This window comes from Aythya marila, assembly GCF_965140915.1.
Source record: "Aythya marila genome assembly, chromosome: 3".
Taxonomy (NCBI): Eukaryota; Metazoa; Chordata; class Aves; order Anseriformes; family Anatidae; genus Aythya; species Aythya marila.
In genome coordinates this window covers 46246900-46262700 of record NC_139044.1, presented here as the reverse complement: position 1 = coordinate 46262700, position 15801 = coordinate 46246900, and the positions used below count along the sequence as shown (strand labels likewise).

Here is a 15801-nt window from a genome sequence, read left to right as displayed (position 1 = left end):
TGAGGTTCAACAAGTCAAAGCACAAAGTGATGCACGTGGGCCGGGGAAATCCCAGAGAGGAGTTCAGACTGAGAGAAGAACTCACTGACAACAGCCCTGCAGAGAAGGACATGGGCATTCTGGTAGACGAAAAGCTCAACATGAGCCAGCAGTGCACACTTGCAGCCCGAAGGCCAACTGCCTCCTGGGCTGCATCAGAAGAAGTGTGGCCAGCAGGTCAAGGGAGGTGATTGTCCCCCTCATCTCTGCCCTTGTGAGACTCCACTTGGAGTACTCTGTCCAGGTATGGAGCCCCCACCACAAGGATGTGGAGCTGTTAGAGCAGATCCACAGGAGAGCCACAAAGATGAGGGCTGGAGCATCTCTCCTACAAAGAAAGGCTGAGAGAGCTGGGGCTGTTCAGCCTACAGAAGAGAGGGCTCCAGGGTGACCCCATTGCGACCTTTCAGAGCTTATAGGGGACTTATAAAAAAGATGGAGAAAGAGTCTTTACTCAATCAGATATTGACAGAACAAGGGGGAATGGTTTTAAACTAAAAGAAGGAAGATTTAGATTAGATGTCATGAGGAAATTCTTCACTAAGAGGGAGGTAAGGCACTGGAGCAATTTGCCCAGAGAGGTTGTGGATTCCCCATCCCTGGAGGTGTTCAAGGCCAAGGTAGATGAGGCCCTGAGCAACCTAATCTAGTGGGTGGCATCCTGGCCTACGGCAGAAGGGGTTGGAACTTTGATCTTTGAGGTCCCTTCCAACTAAAAACCATTCCAGGTAGGATTCTATGATTTGTTGCTCATTTGTCTTGCAGATAGTCATTAACACGTGCTATTGGCCAATACCAACACTCACCTGCCCCAATTTGCACATTAAAATGTCATGATGTGTTGAATACTTCACCATATGCCAGAAAAGAAACATCTGCCTTTTCATATCTTTGGTCAGTATTCATGACCCTCCATATTTTCTGATTTTTTTTTTTTTTTTGATACTTCTTCAAAATTGTACTTGATGTAAGGATGAGACCGTAGTTCCTAAATGTTTACCTCCTTTTACAAAAAAAAAGTATCCTACCTCCTTTTACAAACACCATACAAGAAAGAATATACTGTATCCAAAAGCTTTTCAAGCTAGTATTTTAACTACAGTTCTGCTACCACTCCATGGAGTTTTTACTAAGGGGAAAGAAGTAAGAGTGAAAACAAGTAAATCACTGCATTGGGAATTACAAGAATAAAAAGAGTATTAAGGTATAATCAGAAGACAGACTTCATTTTTCTCATTGAAATTTCATGATGATTTTCATGGCAGAAGTATTGTATTGTGCCTAAATCACTCCTGAAGCCTTATCATGTTATAGGAAGTGGAGCTATGTTATACAGTAACATGTATAAGTATGTAATTCAGGACCGCAACAAAAAATTTACTATCATTTCAGTAATGTCTTTGAAAACAAGTTTTCCACTGTTAAATAAAACAATAAAAAAATAATAATTAAAAAAAAAAAAAAAAACATTTTGCATACAAAACATGGAATTCAGCAGCTCACATACCCTAAGCATCAAATGCAATATATGGTAATATATGAAATGTTTTTCCATACATGTTTTATTAATACTATAAAGCATGTATGATTTTACAGAGAGAGTTCATACTTGACCCTGAGGGACTTCATCTTTCTTGTCTCTGTCCATCATAGGAATAGGCTGAATACCCGTTTTCTTCATTTCATCTCCCTGGAGAAAAGCAAAGAGAGAGATTAGGATTATTCCATTTTCTATTGCATGTGGATCTAAAACTCCTGAATTAAAAGTAATGCAACATACTAGTCTAAGGCAATCTCAGAAAACTGCCTAAGGAGAGTCTCATTTTATATACTCACCTAAACAATAATGTAAATAACAGATCCTGAAAATCAATTTTTTTAGTAAATGTACACATATTGTCCTTGTTTGCAAGGGTCTATCCATAATAAAAGGCAATTGGAAGAAAGAGAAGGAAAGAAACAAACAACAACGAAAATGGCATAAAATACACCACATTGACCAGTTCTATTCATAGTTAGTCTAACCTTTGAAAACATTACCCATTTAAAGTGCTATAATACATAGACCAGAAGAACATAACTCACCCAACCAAGGCAAAGATGAGTAAAGCAGATGAATTTATAATGTACCCTCTTTGTCAACAATCCATCTTTTTGACCAGAGATGAGGAGCATATTTTTACATAGCTGTCTGTCAAACAGCCTCCTTTAGTACACTAATTATTCTACATGCATAAGAGGAATATTGGGAAAAAGCAGTATACCCAAAGACCAGATCTATGTAAAGCGCAAGTGAAAACTGTCTCCTTCACAGAGCAGCCAATACACATTTCTGAACAGTATACTGGGCCTGAACATGATTACTTCTTACAAATCCATAAGTAACTGGCTAAATTCTGTAACAAGTCGAAATTTTCAAATAGACTTATGCTTCAGCTGCACTATTAAAGCAACGTAGGTGCTTAATTTTGAGGTTATAAAGGCAACAACAGCTGTAGCAATGGTTGCTTTTAGCTGCTGCTAATTTCTGGGTTTCCAAAGTCAATACAAGGGGGCAATGCAATCTTCAAATCATTAACCTGAGTAAAGGAGAAAGTTTAGGCAGGATAGCTGCTAATATATTTGTCTATTTGTATACTTTACTATGAGATTTAGCTTACAGATGTTTAGCTGAAAGCTTGGTACATTCCTTAAATCAATGATCTGTTTTCTGCCACAGTTAGTGAAGGCATCTCTAGAAAACAAGTTATTACTCCTTTCTCATATGATTTTATCAAGACAAATTCCAAGCACCAATGCCCAAGTCCCTTCCAAGGGAGGATTTCGGCACCTATACTCAAAGAGAAGTTTACAATACAAAAAAAAAAAAAAATTGATTCTGGTCTAAGTAGAGCCATTAATGACCATCTTTCTATTTTGCTGCCTTGCAACTACCTGGAGTGTAGAAAAGATAAGAGCTTATGTGAGCTTATGATTTTTTTTTCTTCCCCTTGCATACGTGGCCTAAATATCAGGTATTGACTATGGTCCTGCTGCAGTGAACCAACAAGTGGTGTAATCAGGAACCTACTTCTGAAGTAGTCTGTACAATTCTCTTGTGAACAATATTTGTCTCGCCAAGTAATTAGAACATTGACTCATTAAATCTAGTCTCTGTTAGACATTCTACTGTCAAAACTTGCAAAGAAAGTCAGTCAATTGATGTTTAGCAACTGTAAGCAAATTTATTTTTTGTCTCCAGTAAATAACATTTAATTTTACTTGTTTGTTTGCTTGTTTTTTAAGTAATGTTATTGATTGGTCAGGACTGTCTGCAGCTACCATACTCTCAGTGCTAAGACCCACAATGCTAAACTATTTAGCATCATATGATATAGGCTTTATTTAACATAATATTAACTGTCCAGAAAACACTGAAAGTGAGCTTTGAGGAAGCTATCCAGCCTCTGGCTGATTATGCCAAAACTGAAAAAATCTCAGAATTATGTTCATCATTCTACCTATCCCACAAAAAAAAAACACAGACACAAACTTATATGATCCTATATGCTGATCACCAAATGTATTACTTTGCTCAGATTGCACAACTGTGGTAAGGATTCTTGCTGAAGTGATAACAAGGTAAATCTTAGCTGAAAACACTGCCTATATTTGGCTTCATTCAATGAAAAAAGATCAGTGTGACATACCACAGAATTGCTGCAACCTCTTCTGCAGTTATTATTTAACAATTACATAAAGGAGAAACATTATAAAAAGACTTATTAATTCATTCCACATATTAAGATTATGAACTGAAGTAGTAATTAGGAACAACATTGTGTCATGTGTATAGACTTTACTTTCCCCCCACCACCACCCCTGTTATGTAACAATTTCTGGAGCGAAATTCAGTCTAATCTTCATATTCATATAGTTTTCCTAGAATTTTCTCTATATTTGTCTTGGTTTCCTGTTTTACAGAAGCATTTAGAACTATGGTTGATTTGTCAGCCATCCTGAATGGATCACAACATATCCAACTTCTGTTATATATCAGTTAAGTAAAATAGCAAATAAAGAATATAATTTCTGTCAAAAATGTCTAATCTACATTTGTTCCATGAAGTAGCATTATAATATAAGATGTACCTTTATTAAATCAAATAACAAAACAACTTAAAATCTGTGCAGGCTCAGTTATGTCCATAATTCCATCTCTAATATTGCTGAGTAAGAAAAATCAACTTGATCCTTCCCTTTGCACTCAGTTCACAAGACTTGCAAAAAAATATTTTATTTTAATTATTTTAAAGTCTTGTAAGCAAAACAAATTGGGCATGTAATTAGTGAGGTACATCAACATTATGCCTCCATTATATTGCTCATAAGAACACTCACTCTCCAGTGCTGACATTTTAGAAAGTGAATATTGAACTACATCTTTGAGCTTAAAAAGTTTACAAGTTTTAAACATCTTATCATAGACTGATTTGTTCATAACTAAAAGAACTAGAAAAATTAAATAATAATAACAAAAAAAAGAAAACAAAGACATGCCATGCACATCTTGAATTTCTTAATAAACATGCAACATGCAAAACAGAAATCTCCAAATTATATGCATGCTACATCATATCTGTGGGCCTGATTTCCACTTTACACCTATATAAAACAGAAATAAGCCCACTGAATTCTTTAGGCTTCCACATGGCACATAAGAGAAAAGGGCACTTCATGATACACACATGCAATAACAGTCTTGAAAATACAATGTATCTTCTAAAACCACACAATTCAACTATATGCAACATGCTCAGAATTTATTCCTTATACCCCTAAAGAAGTCACTTTTTCACTTTAAGAATTAAATGATTAAATCATTCCATCCTGAGCATAAGAAATGTTAGAGATTATATCTTTATTTCTGGATATGATTACAGCTCAATGTCATGTGTCAATTCTCAGTACATCTTATCTGTGGAGTAACATTCACTATATTAAAAATCAGCTCTCTCTCTTTGAGACCCAGTTGTTGAGCTGGGTCACAAAGATGCAAATGCTGGGATTGGAAAAATTGAAAGGATTGCCATATTTGCTTTAGCATTTCCTGGATTCATACTATTCATGCTGCAGCTTTATGTGTGTGTTTTAAGGCAGTTGGTCTGGAAGATGCTTTCATATTTTGGATTTCTAGAATACAAATAGATCCTTCACAGCATTACTCTTAGTGACTCAAAGAAGAAACAGATTTTCTTGTATGTTCTGTTAGGACATTATTTCTAAATTCATCTTTAACAGAGAGAAAAATGGATACCTGAAAATTAGGAAGCTATCTTAGCTCTTTAAATAGTTTCCAAGAAAACAACAAAACACATGCCAGCTGCAAAGAACAATCTTTAATATGTTATGAAAACATGTAGCTGTTGACATATTTTTTTTTTAATTATTGTTATTTTCCTACCCAGATATTTTCTTTGATAAAAGAAAATGAGAAAACAAAAATGCACATACCTCAGCCCAGAACTCTGCATATATATCATTGGCTGTTAGTCTGGTAACTGGCCACAGTTTTGTTACAGAACACAAATCACAAGCAGTCATCATCAGACCAATCACTCTATCTCTAGAATAAAACAACATGAAATTGTAAGTTTGGTAAAGACTTAATTACCATATCCCAAGGTTTTTATTTATCCTTTCTCAGTTCAATCAGCAATAAAGTGTAAATACTACAAAATTTCTCCCATCTTGCTTGTTTCTTCTCCACTTGTTTATGATTTACAGGTAAAGCATCACCTTTATTTTTATATATATATATATATATACCGTGTATTACTTAATTGCTTGCAAGCAGTTCATCTGTAGAATTAAAGGAATATAGAGGAATACCTCTCAAAACACTCCTGTGCCTCTACTTCATTTTTTGAGAATACAGTACAAGTCTATAAATAGAAAGATGGCATATCCTGTTCCTGCATTTCTTTCCATTATTTAAAGAGAAATGAACACATATTCCAAAAATAAGAAAAACTAATTCTATCTCGAAGATCTTAATTTACAAGTAAGCTCTCATTTCTTCCTCTGCTTCTTCTCAAAAGTACATTTTACTTTTTCTTACTTCTGGCAACAGCCAGTGACTGTATCTTCTGTCTCAGTTTCTGTCTGAGAAATTATTCAAGAACTGCCTTAGCAAACTGTGTTGTTGATCTAAATGCGAGGTCTGCTAAAGCAATATTGTAGCTTTAAAGAGTAAGGTCTCCACAACAGCCCTAATACTGCAATAATCAGAGTACACCTATGGTACATGTATACTGAAAGAGAAGTCATTGCTTTTTTGGAATGAATTCTCCTCCTAACAGGACAAGACTCCCACAAATAATTCCATCCCATACACTGAGTAGCCTATTCACAGAATAATTGAAGAGGATTGGTAGGTTTATAACGATCATTACTAAAAGTAAGAGTTTTTGTGTTTTGTTTTCTAGCACTTCTCCATTACTCCTTGTATCTATTGTTTGTGAGTGTCTTATAAAGAAAACTGTCAAATTAATGAATGAATTAACGTGATTTCCATCTGATAGACACCTGCATCTTTGTTAATACCTATCCCATGAAAAAAGCACACAACTTGCTAACTTTCATGCCAATGTGATGGCAGTCATAGAAGCTGTATCAATAGAAAAATTACCATTGAAATACACAAACACAATGTAAAGAATAGATAAAAGCAAAGTACAAATTCCCTGAGTTATAAAAGAGGATTCATCAGCCACATAAGGGACAAATTTAACATCCTATTACATTATTTTTATTGTACAATACCAAGTAGAAGCCTTGGATTCTTTAGCCATGTTACCAACTAATGCTGTATCACAGGGCATGTGGTTTTGCACTGAAAATGCTTAAAGGGAGCAGACAGGGTAAAAATGTTAAACATAACAGAATATTCAATCATATACCAAATAGTTGTGCAATATTCAAAATTGATAACTCCTAAGTTCAAGATTCCTCATAAGTTTCATTTTGAGGTTATCAGGACCTAATATACCTTTAAGATTTTGAGGCTTGCTCAAGCCTGATAAACTTAAATTCCATACTGTGACTTAAGTTTTAATACAAGCTTAAGCTTTTATTTAAGTATTAAACTGTGTTGTGATAATGTATTCAGAACTACCAGCAAAACCTTTTAAATTCCTCAAACAGTTAAAGAAGATCCAAATTCCAAAGTTCTTTTTGAAAAGAATCAGAATCATGAATCAATATACTCTCCATTTTTTCTCTGCCTTAGATCAAGGCCATTTTCCAGTAAAGAAGCTATCAAGGGAGTATGGTACAGAATCATAGAATCATTAAGGTTGGAAGACGCCTTCAAGAACATCTGGTCCAACCATCACCCTACTACAAATGTCACCCACTAAACTGTAGTGCTGAGTGAACACTTTAATCAACACTGTTATGAGACATATCTGCCATCCAGGGTACATTATGTTTTGCTTATGTGGACAAAAAGATTCATGTCTATATGAATATGAATATTTGTACATTTTGAATAGTTTTAAAACTTACAACTATCTTAATTCACAAAGGTTGAGAATTGACCATAATTCTTTCCTGTTTCTCTGTTTGACTTAGGGATTTTTTCTGGAGTCAAATGTTTCATCACAACAGAAAGTTATGTGAAAACAGTAGCTGATTTGGCTATTGAATTATGTTCTGGTGTTATTAGCTGCTTTATGGAGAGACAAAATGATTACAAAGGGCTTGATTTTTTTCCCTTCCAACAATGAAGTGGAAGTGACTTTGCTTCTAGTAAGGATTAATCTTTCAAAAAGCACGCTTACAGAAAAATAATTACATTGACATAAGAATGAAATGAAATTATTATGAAATTATTATTGCACTTTTTTTTTCCCCACTACTTAACTGCCTATGCACTAACTTCCTGGTGCAGATACGATGTCAGTGAACTGTGTAGATGAAATCCAAAGCTAGTGACATGCAAATATATATATATATACATGTATATATACATATATATATAATGCATATATATATATATATGATTTCATATTTTACACAAAGTTGGTGTTTGAAATCTCATCTGTAAGATCTCTGCCTACAGAGAATAGTTTTTTGTTTTGTTTTGTTTTTGTTTTGTTTTGTTTTTGTTTTTTTTTTTCCTCTCTTACAATTCCTGGTTGTGTTCTGTGGAAAGAAAGGTTTTCCATTCTAAGACTAATGCCTTAGTGAATTAAATCTGGTTTGTTGCTTTACCTGTGTGCTTGGTTCTTAAGGTTTAATGCTCCCGCTTGATGCAGCTCTTCAAGCTGTTTTCTATTTCCAAAGTACAGGGCAAGATCTGTAGCAATGATGGCTTTCCGGATAATCTCAAGGACTTGCTCATATTCACTGGAGCTCAGATTGGAGAAGACATTGTGCCCTTCCAGCTATGAAAAAGTAAAAAACCAATAAAAAGCACAAGCTCTAATTCTGAGATGATTTCAGTCATTACTTCACCAGACAGGTTACAACAGTTCTACAACCCAATGACAATTTTTGTTGCAAATTCAGATGCTGACAGCCTGAAATTCCCATTTTTATCATTGTTTTTTAAATGCTGTCATGAAACCTATGACTAAACCACTGATTTGCTTTGGGGATTGCTCCCTCTGTAGCCTGAAGGTATTAATAGAGAAAAATGATAGCTTTTTCTGCTGTGATTTATAAGCACTACATGTACTGCACTTCCAGACACCATTAGCTTGGGAACTTGTGATTTAATCCTGATCCAGAGTATTGCACTGCCAAGCTGGTAAATCGAATGTCTGATTCACTCTGAAGAACAATTTTTGATATTGCATAATAAGTAATACAGAAGAAAAAACATCCAGTTTAAAATCCTAAAAGATTTTAGTATGACGGTGTTACCAATGACATATGCCTGCAATTGCTTCATTTATTGATGCAATATCCTCTTTAGAAATAAAGTTAATTTCAGTATGTTAATGTATAAAAATATTTAGGGGAAAAAAAACCACTGCTTTGTTGAACCATAAATTGACTGACTGATAAACTAAAGACAATGTCTTCCACTATGGAGGCTCTGGCAACATGTCACTTTCATCCCTTTTCTGTTTCCACTATGTACGACTGCACTTTTAACTGACAATATCCATGCACTGTGATCACTCCTAAAGCTGTAACACATTTCAAGTCAACACTGTTTGCTGTCTCTAAGCTTTTGAAAGCAACTTGTCAAAAGTCTTCCTACTGTTGAAAGGAAACAGAGAAAAATAAGAAAGAATGAACCAGCCATGTCAAGGTGTGGACATTCAAAAATAGAAAATATTATTAAAATATAACAAATTCAGATGTGTTTTGACATTTAATTGGCATTTGGGCTGAAGCTCATCAAAAGTTTCCCTGACTTTTGTCAAGCATTTACATAATTTTTTCAAAATAATTCCTCTATGGTACAAATAGGTTTGGTTTCTCTCACCATCCAGAACATAAATGTCATTTCCCAACATTTTTACTTGGAGAAGAAGATTTATTGTGAATAATGAATAGAAAATACAATCTGTCTGTCTCAATGCTCCTTTGACAGCCTCCTAAGCTGTAGTACATGATGTTAAAAAGGAAGCTCAGAACATTTTAACCCATCATCAACACTTTGGAACCAGGAAATTGCTGCTATTTATTTATTTTCATGATTTGAGGTTTTGGGAACTCTGTACTCCCCAACCTTGTTGCATAACATGCTATTCACCCTACTACTTAAATTATACTAGATTTGGAGGTGTGACTTCTAGGCTTTAGAAGTTGCAATAAGAGGAAGACTGTTGTGACAAGTCTACATTCTACTAGGACCAAAAAAAAAAAAAAAAAAAAAAAAAAGACTCCATTAAGTACCAATAGAAGCTGCTGGCTCTGAGCGTGTCACATAGACTTCTGAGAACTACATACAAAGTACACAAAGTACAGCTCCTAAGATTTTATTCTTTCTCCACTGAGCTAGAACTAGTGAACAGAACCTTCTGTAAGTATGGCATACAACAGAATTACAAGTGGACAACCAAAGCACCTATAAAGTTTCGAACAGTGAAAAATCCTACATGTTATTAACATAAAATTAAAAGTCATTGAGATAACTCATAAAGGGTTGGATTTTTATTTTTTTTTCCATAATAGTCCTGGAAATATACAGAAAGACTTGATTCAATTGAAAAAAGACCAAGTTGAAAAGGCTGTTCTCATCTGCCTTTGCTGCTAAATATCACTTATTGGCACCTGGATAGTCAGTGTCTGAATCCACTCTGTAGCCCTGACCATTTATCCACCTTTCCTCACTTATGTATGACTGTGACAGCCAAGGCTAACAGGTAGCAGGGAAGCAAAAGGGTTCCCCACCCTCTTAGCAAATGGAACTTTCATCAATTGCACTATTTCTGCAGGAAAAATGCATAATGGTTATTAAAGAATGAATGAAGCCTGCTTCACATAGCCATAGAGTGCAAAGAAGCATTACTGACTGAGGAACTTGCTCACTGTGCACAAACTCACATGAAGAATGAATACTAAAAATCTAATGCCATACCACCACCACTGAAGGATTCAATTACACCCTCCCACATGGAGGAATATTCAGAGATTAAGCTTCCATTCTCTGATGAAATGTGTATGATACATAAAACCATAATATCACAAGATGTGCTTCTGAATACAATACAGAATATGTATGTTTCCTAAAAGGTGATTAGGCATTTAAGAAAAGAAATATCTTCCCCCTGAAAGACCAGAAAAAAAGAAAAGTTAACAATGAATTAGTGGCACACTAGTATGGCAAGGCTATGCATCAGGTGTGTGCACAGTAAATTAAAACCAGCGAGCACAAGTATATCATGAACTGGCAGCTGTTTCACTGGTGAGAGTTCTCAGTCTTCTAACTGAAGATGAACAAATTTTTCAGTGATGAGAAAATATTTGTGTGTCAGCAACACACTTTGATTTCCCAAAATATATTTGCATGCTTTCCTCTACTTTTCTGGTAATTAAACATACAGACAATTTACCTTGTAGTAGGAACTATCACAGAATATTACCTTACTCATTTTATTCCAATTGCTGAAGAACAAAAAAAAAAAAAAAGTGTGATAACATAATGAAACAAGCTGAAACTTTTCATGCGTGCAAAATTAACATTTGCTCCCATGTAAAGAATTTATGCATACTTCATGCCACACATTTAATGTTCATGGAATTTATTACAGCAGGTTTTCATGCTTCTCATACAGACTTTTGACAGTTCTTTAGTTTTTGTTAAAAAATTCAGGATAGTTGAAGACTTTGTTGAAGCACATTTTACTGAAAATATGTAACTAAATGAGAAACTGATTTTTCATTTTCAAAGTTCTTGTTCCATAGCGTTGTAGAAGAAATCCTTATTGATCCAGAAACTGACAATTCAAAGGAAGACTATAAGTATAGACCTTCAAATGCACTGTATTTCTATAACATCAAGATTTTGGGAGAGCTATGTTTTGTGCTATTATTGAATGCTTGGGTTGCTAATATTGAATGCTTGGGAGCTAGGTTTGCTGTAATAAATCAAGGCAAATACTTCTTCCACACTTCTAGATGAGCACTACAGTCCAGAAATAAAAATAAGCATGCTTCAGAAAATCTACTGGCTAATGATGTGATTCCTGTTTCCAACAACAGACTCCAGTGCACAGAAGATACAATTACAATAATCCTACCTGCAGGATGGACACAGTCTGCGAGAAGTGGTGCTGTTCCATAGTTGATGTGGAATAGAGAGCAGCTAGAGGGTGATCAAATTTCTGAAGATAGCTGTTGCTGTAACCTCTGTGATCCAGGTCATGACATAGGCATGCAACTAAAAGACCTTTTCGCTATTAAAAAGTGAGAGAGAGAGAGAGAGAGAGAGAGAGATAAACAAGTAAGATGTATTTCCCTATGCCCCTAGATGTCACTCTCTTCCCAAAATACTGTAATTGTTGCACTAGAATTACACTGTCTTCAAAAAGTACACAGAATCCTTTGTGCTACGTATCAGATCTAGCAGACATAAGCTTTTCTGTCTTGTCCCGTAAGCTTAATTCTCCTCTTGCATCCTTTACAGCCTGCATTTTTTCCAGTATTACAGCTTTCATCAGCCTCTCTCCTTGTCCCAGATAGTTCTCTTTGTCTAGCTCATCCCAGTCTATACTTCTCTGGAAGTCATTCTTATCTGTTCTTCAGAATTCCAGTGCCTAATTCCAGTGCTTTTCACCATGAACCCACCTTCCCTGCTTGGATCCTGACTCTTTGACCACTCCTACCTATTGGATCTGTTTGTCTCTAGATCACAGTCCCTTTTACAATGTTTCATACTTCTCGCCCCATCTCTAAATCTAGATTCAAGGCACCATTCCTCACCTGAGACCAGCCCATCCTAGTTTCCCAAATTTTCCCCTTTAGTAGCTTCCTGTACTCTTGCTGTATACTTCTCCAGTCTCAAGAGAGGAGACTGCCAAAAGGAGCTGAAAGGGGTAAGGCATTTGAATAGGTGGAGGCTGGCTGGAGCTTGTCAGTCTCTTGGCTAAGAGGCTGTTCCCTTGTCTCTTAACAGCTGCCTCTTTTGCTTCCCCAGTCCCTCTCACTCAATTGTCAAGAATCATAGAATCTTTTAGGCTGGAAATGATCCCTCAAGACCATCAAGTCTAATCATCAACCTAACACTAAGAAGTCCACCACTAATCCATGTCCCTAAGCGTCACATCCATATGGCTCTTCTGTACTTCTGAGGATGGGAACTCTAACACTACCCAGGGCAGCCTGTTCTGATGCCTAACCACCCTTTCCATGAAAGATGGGGTTTACTACTTGGTTAGCACTGAAAGTTATGAAACCTTTAAGTATTCCCTGAGGGTGCAAATGCACACATTTTTGTTGTTAAAGAAACATTGATTTTTTTCAAATACGGATAACTTTGCCAACTTCCAGTACTTGCCTGGTAAATGCCACTTTCCTATTTCAGTGCCAATTTTCAAGTCCCTGCTTTAAAGCAGAATACACTAGACATTTTCATATGAAAGACCACCAAATTTTATTTTACTCTCATACACTGCACAAGAACCTGGTTTCTCCTAGCATGCTTATCGAAAAGAATCAAACAATTATGGCTGAAATTTCCCCAAATGAATCTGCCAGATTAAGTCAGGAAACTTGGAAAATTACAACTCAAATGGCTAGTATTTGGCAACGTTATTAGCAACTGAAAACAGGTTCTCCTAGTTGGAAGTTTCAGGTAGCATTAATAAGACAGCACTCCCAGAGTACCTGCAGTAATTCAGAAGAAAAACATGTGGCTGATCTTCACAGTGTGTGTTATATAGAATTTAACCATTCTAATCATTCCATTTTATTATCAAAAATTCCACAGCGATCTACTGAAAGTATATTTTTTCTGAGTTTTCTAAGTCCTTGCAGTTATCTTAAAAATACTTAAACACATGCTAAGTAAACTGTTGTATAATAAAAGTTATATTTTAAGTTATATAACATATTTGGACAACTATTTTCCTTCCGTCTTTCCTACTGCTCTGCTTTACTCACATATGTCAACCAGCTCTGCAACACCAAGACTTTCTCCATAGTCCTCATAGTCAGGACCTCCCAGATCTCACAGGGCCTGAGATTCAGGGTGTTTCCTTTCCCTCAGCAAACATCTGACAGTTAATTGAGTAATTAAAACAAAGATTGTGGTTGTGAGTGGGCAGGAAGAACCTTAAAATGCGGACACGGACTTATAGCAAATCTGCTAGCATTTCTTCAGTGTTATGAAAAAAATATGAAGTTAAGGAGTCTGAAGAATTCTTTTTTCTCAAGCTCCCTACTCATATATATACTCTCTGCCCAAGCTGACAGTAAAACCTCAGCATAAAGAAAGCACTTATGGTTGGTACCTCTAATGAAGTCTAGTAACTGATACGAATCATCTCACCTACCTCCAGGTCAGTGAAAAGCCCCTGGTTGTTCTGAAGTATGGCATACATGCAATGTGCAACTGTAACTGCATGCTTCCAGTTGTGGTAGGGCACACGGCGATAGTTCTTCTTTACAGACATAGTAAATCGGCATAGCTTTTCAAGTTCAAAGCTAGAAAATAATGAATTTGGTGAGAAATAAAAATAGAAAAAAAAAATAACCAACAGAGGAGTGAACATGACTCATTGCTTATGAGAGTCATTCAAGTTTTGGCAAGGACAAAAGAGTGTGAATACTTGACAATATTTGTAGTTTAATTTGTAAATTTCTGAAACGTAAACCGAACTACCCAGCTCATGCAACACAATTACATAACGTTATCTGCTTCCAAAAGCTTCAAGTGCTGTTTCTTTAAATTATTATCTATTCAACCTGTGAAATAGTGAAAACCTATATCTAATTAACAATTTGAAAATATAATTTTATCAAAACATAAAATTAGGGAGGTTTATGCAAACGTTGAAGAAATAATCCTGTTTAAAGTGAAATCTCAGTTAAATACCAAATGCAAAAATTGTTTTGATTCAAAAATGTTGAGATGCTCCATAATGACATTATGAAAAACATATATATATATACATACATACATACATACATATATATATATATATCACTCTTTCTATATATATAGTTTGTTGTTTTTTTTTCCATTTGGCCAAACGAACAGAAATTCATATTTCAGTGTTTCTGCATTTTTCATCAAGATAAATCATTGTTAGGTAATTGCTTTTACAGGATTTTTTTTAATCTTCTTGATATTATTATGTGCAAAGTGAATCTATTTTCAAAAGTATTTTTACTAAGGTAATGTTAAAAAGTAGTTAGAAAGTCATTGTTATGTTTGGCTTATGTGCTCATTAAGAATGTTTTTGAGACACTTTGTATCCTCCAGTATTAGAGTTCTACACAACCTTTGAAAGGAAAGAAATCTTTTTGTTTGCAGATGGGAAATTCAGGCATAGACTAGGTATCAGGTAAAATTTTCTAAAGTAATTAGAAGGCTGCCAGGGTGAAAAAGAACTACTATGCCCAGAAGTGAACAGAAGCTAGCAGAGTCCCAGCTCACTAACTTTCTCTAACTTTCTCCGTCATGAAAAGATCAGTTTTCCTTTATTTTCTCTTTTTTTTTTTTTTTTTTTTTTTTCCTGTTTGACTTTTTCCATGTTTTTATCATGTCTCGCAAGGCTCATGGAAGCTTTAATGGAAGCATTAATGTCCTAGCTGCAAGTCCTTGTTTTGGAGGGTTGAGAAGATCTGTACTTTCAGAAACTAAATATAAGTCTGTCAGTCCTCCTTTTCAAATATTTTTCTCACTTTTATTTCTTTAACTTTGTATGTGAGACTTGAGACATTTGAAAAATGTGAAATGGATATCAATTCTTTCCCATTAATTCTTACACCTTGGCAAAGTGAACTAAAAAAAAAAAAAAAAAGGCAAAACAAAACAAAAAACAGTAGAAAATTTGAACCCAAATCCTGAAGCCACAGCCATTCTTTCAGGAATGGAAACAACCTAATTACACTGAGAAGTAGAGAACTGCATTTAATATAATCATCCAATTCACAATATGGAAGAGGAGAAGAGAAAGACCTTCAGATTTGACTATATTCAGGCTTTGAGGGCATGGAGATTCATCTAGTTATTAAGATGAAGCTGACACCAATAAATTTTTCCCAAATGTTTCTTCTTCCATTTTGCCAGGAGACGCTTCCCCTTTCATTCACTCA

At 35.3% G+C, this 15801-nt stretch overlaps 1 protein-coding gene across 2 annotated transcripts in view; it reads right to left on the bottom strand.

Moving 5' to 3' along the window:
• Positions 1-15801, bottom strand: part of PDE10A (phosphodiesterase 10A) — a gene marked incomplete at its 5' end in the record, with an annotated part of 178855 nt that overhangs the window by 15697 nt on the left and 147357 nt on the right. The window contains 5 exons of one of the 2 annotated variants that reach the window (XM_082756336.1): positions 1649-1729; positions 5533-5644; positions 8296-8468; positions 11781-11936; positions 14034-14184. In XM_082756336.1, the coding sequence (XP_082612462.1) occupies positions 1649-1729; positions 5533-5644; positions 8296-8468; positions 11781-11936; positions 14034-14184 (673 nt within the window). Of the gene's footprint in view, positions 1-1648; positions 1730-5532; positions 5645-8295; positions 8469-11102; positions 11146-11780; positions 11937-14033; positions 14185-15801 lie in introns of those variants that run through there. The other variant, XM_082756337.1, reaches the window with a different exon arrangement.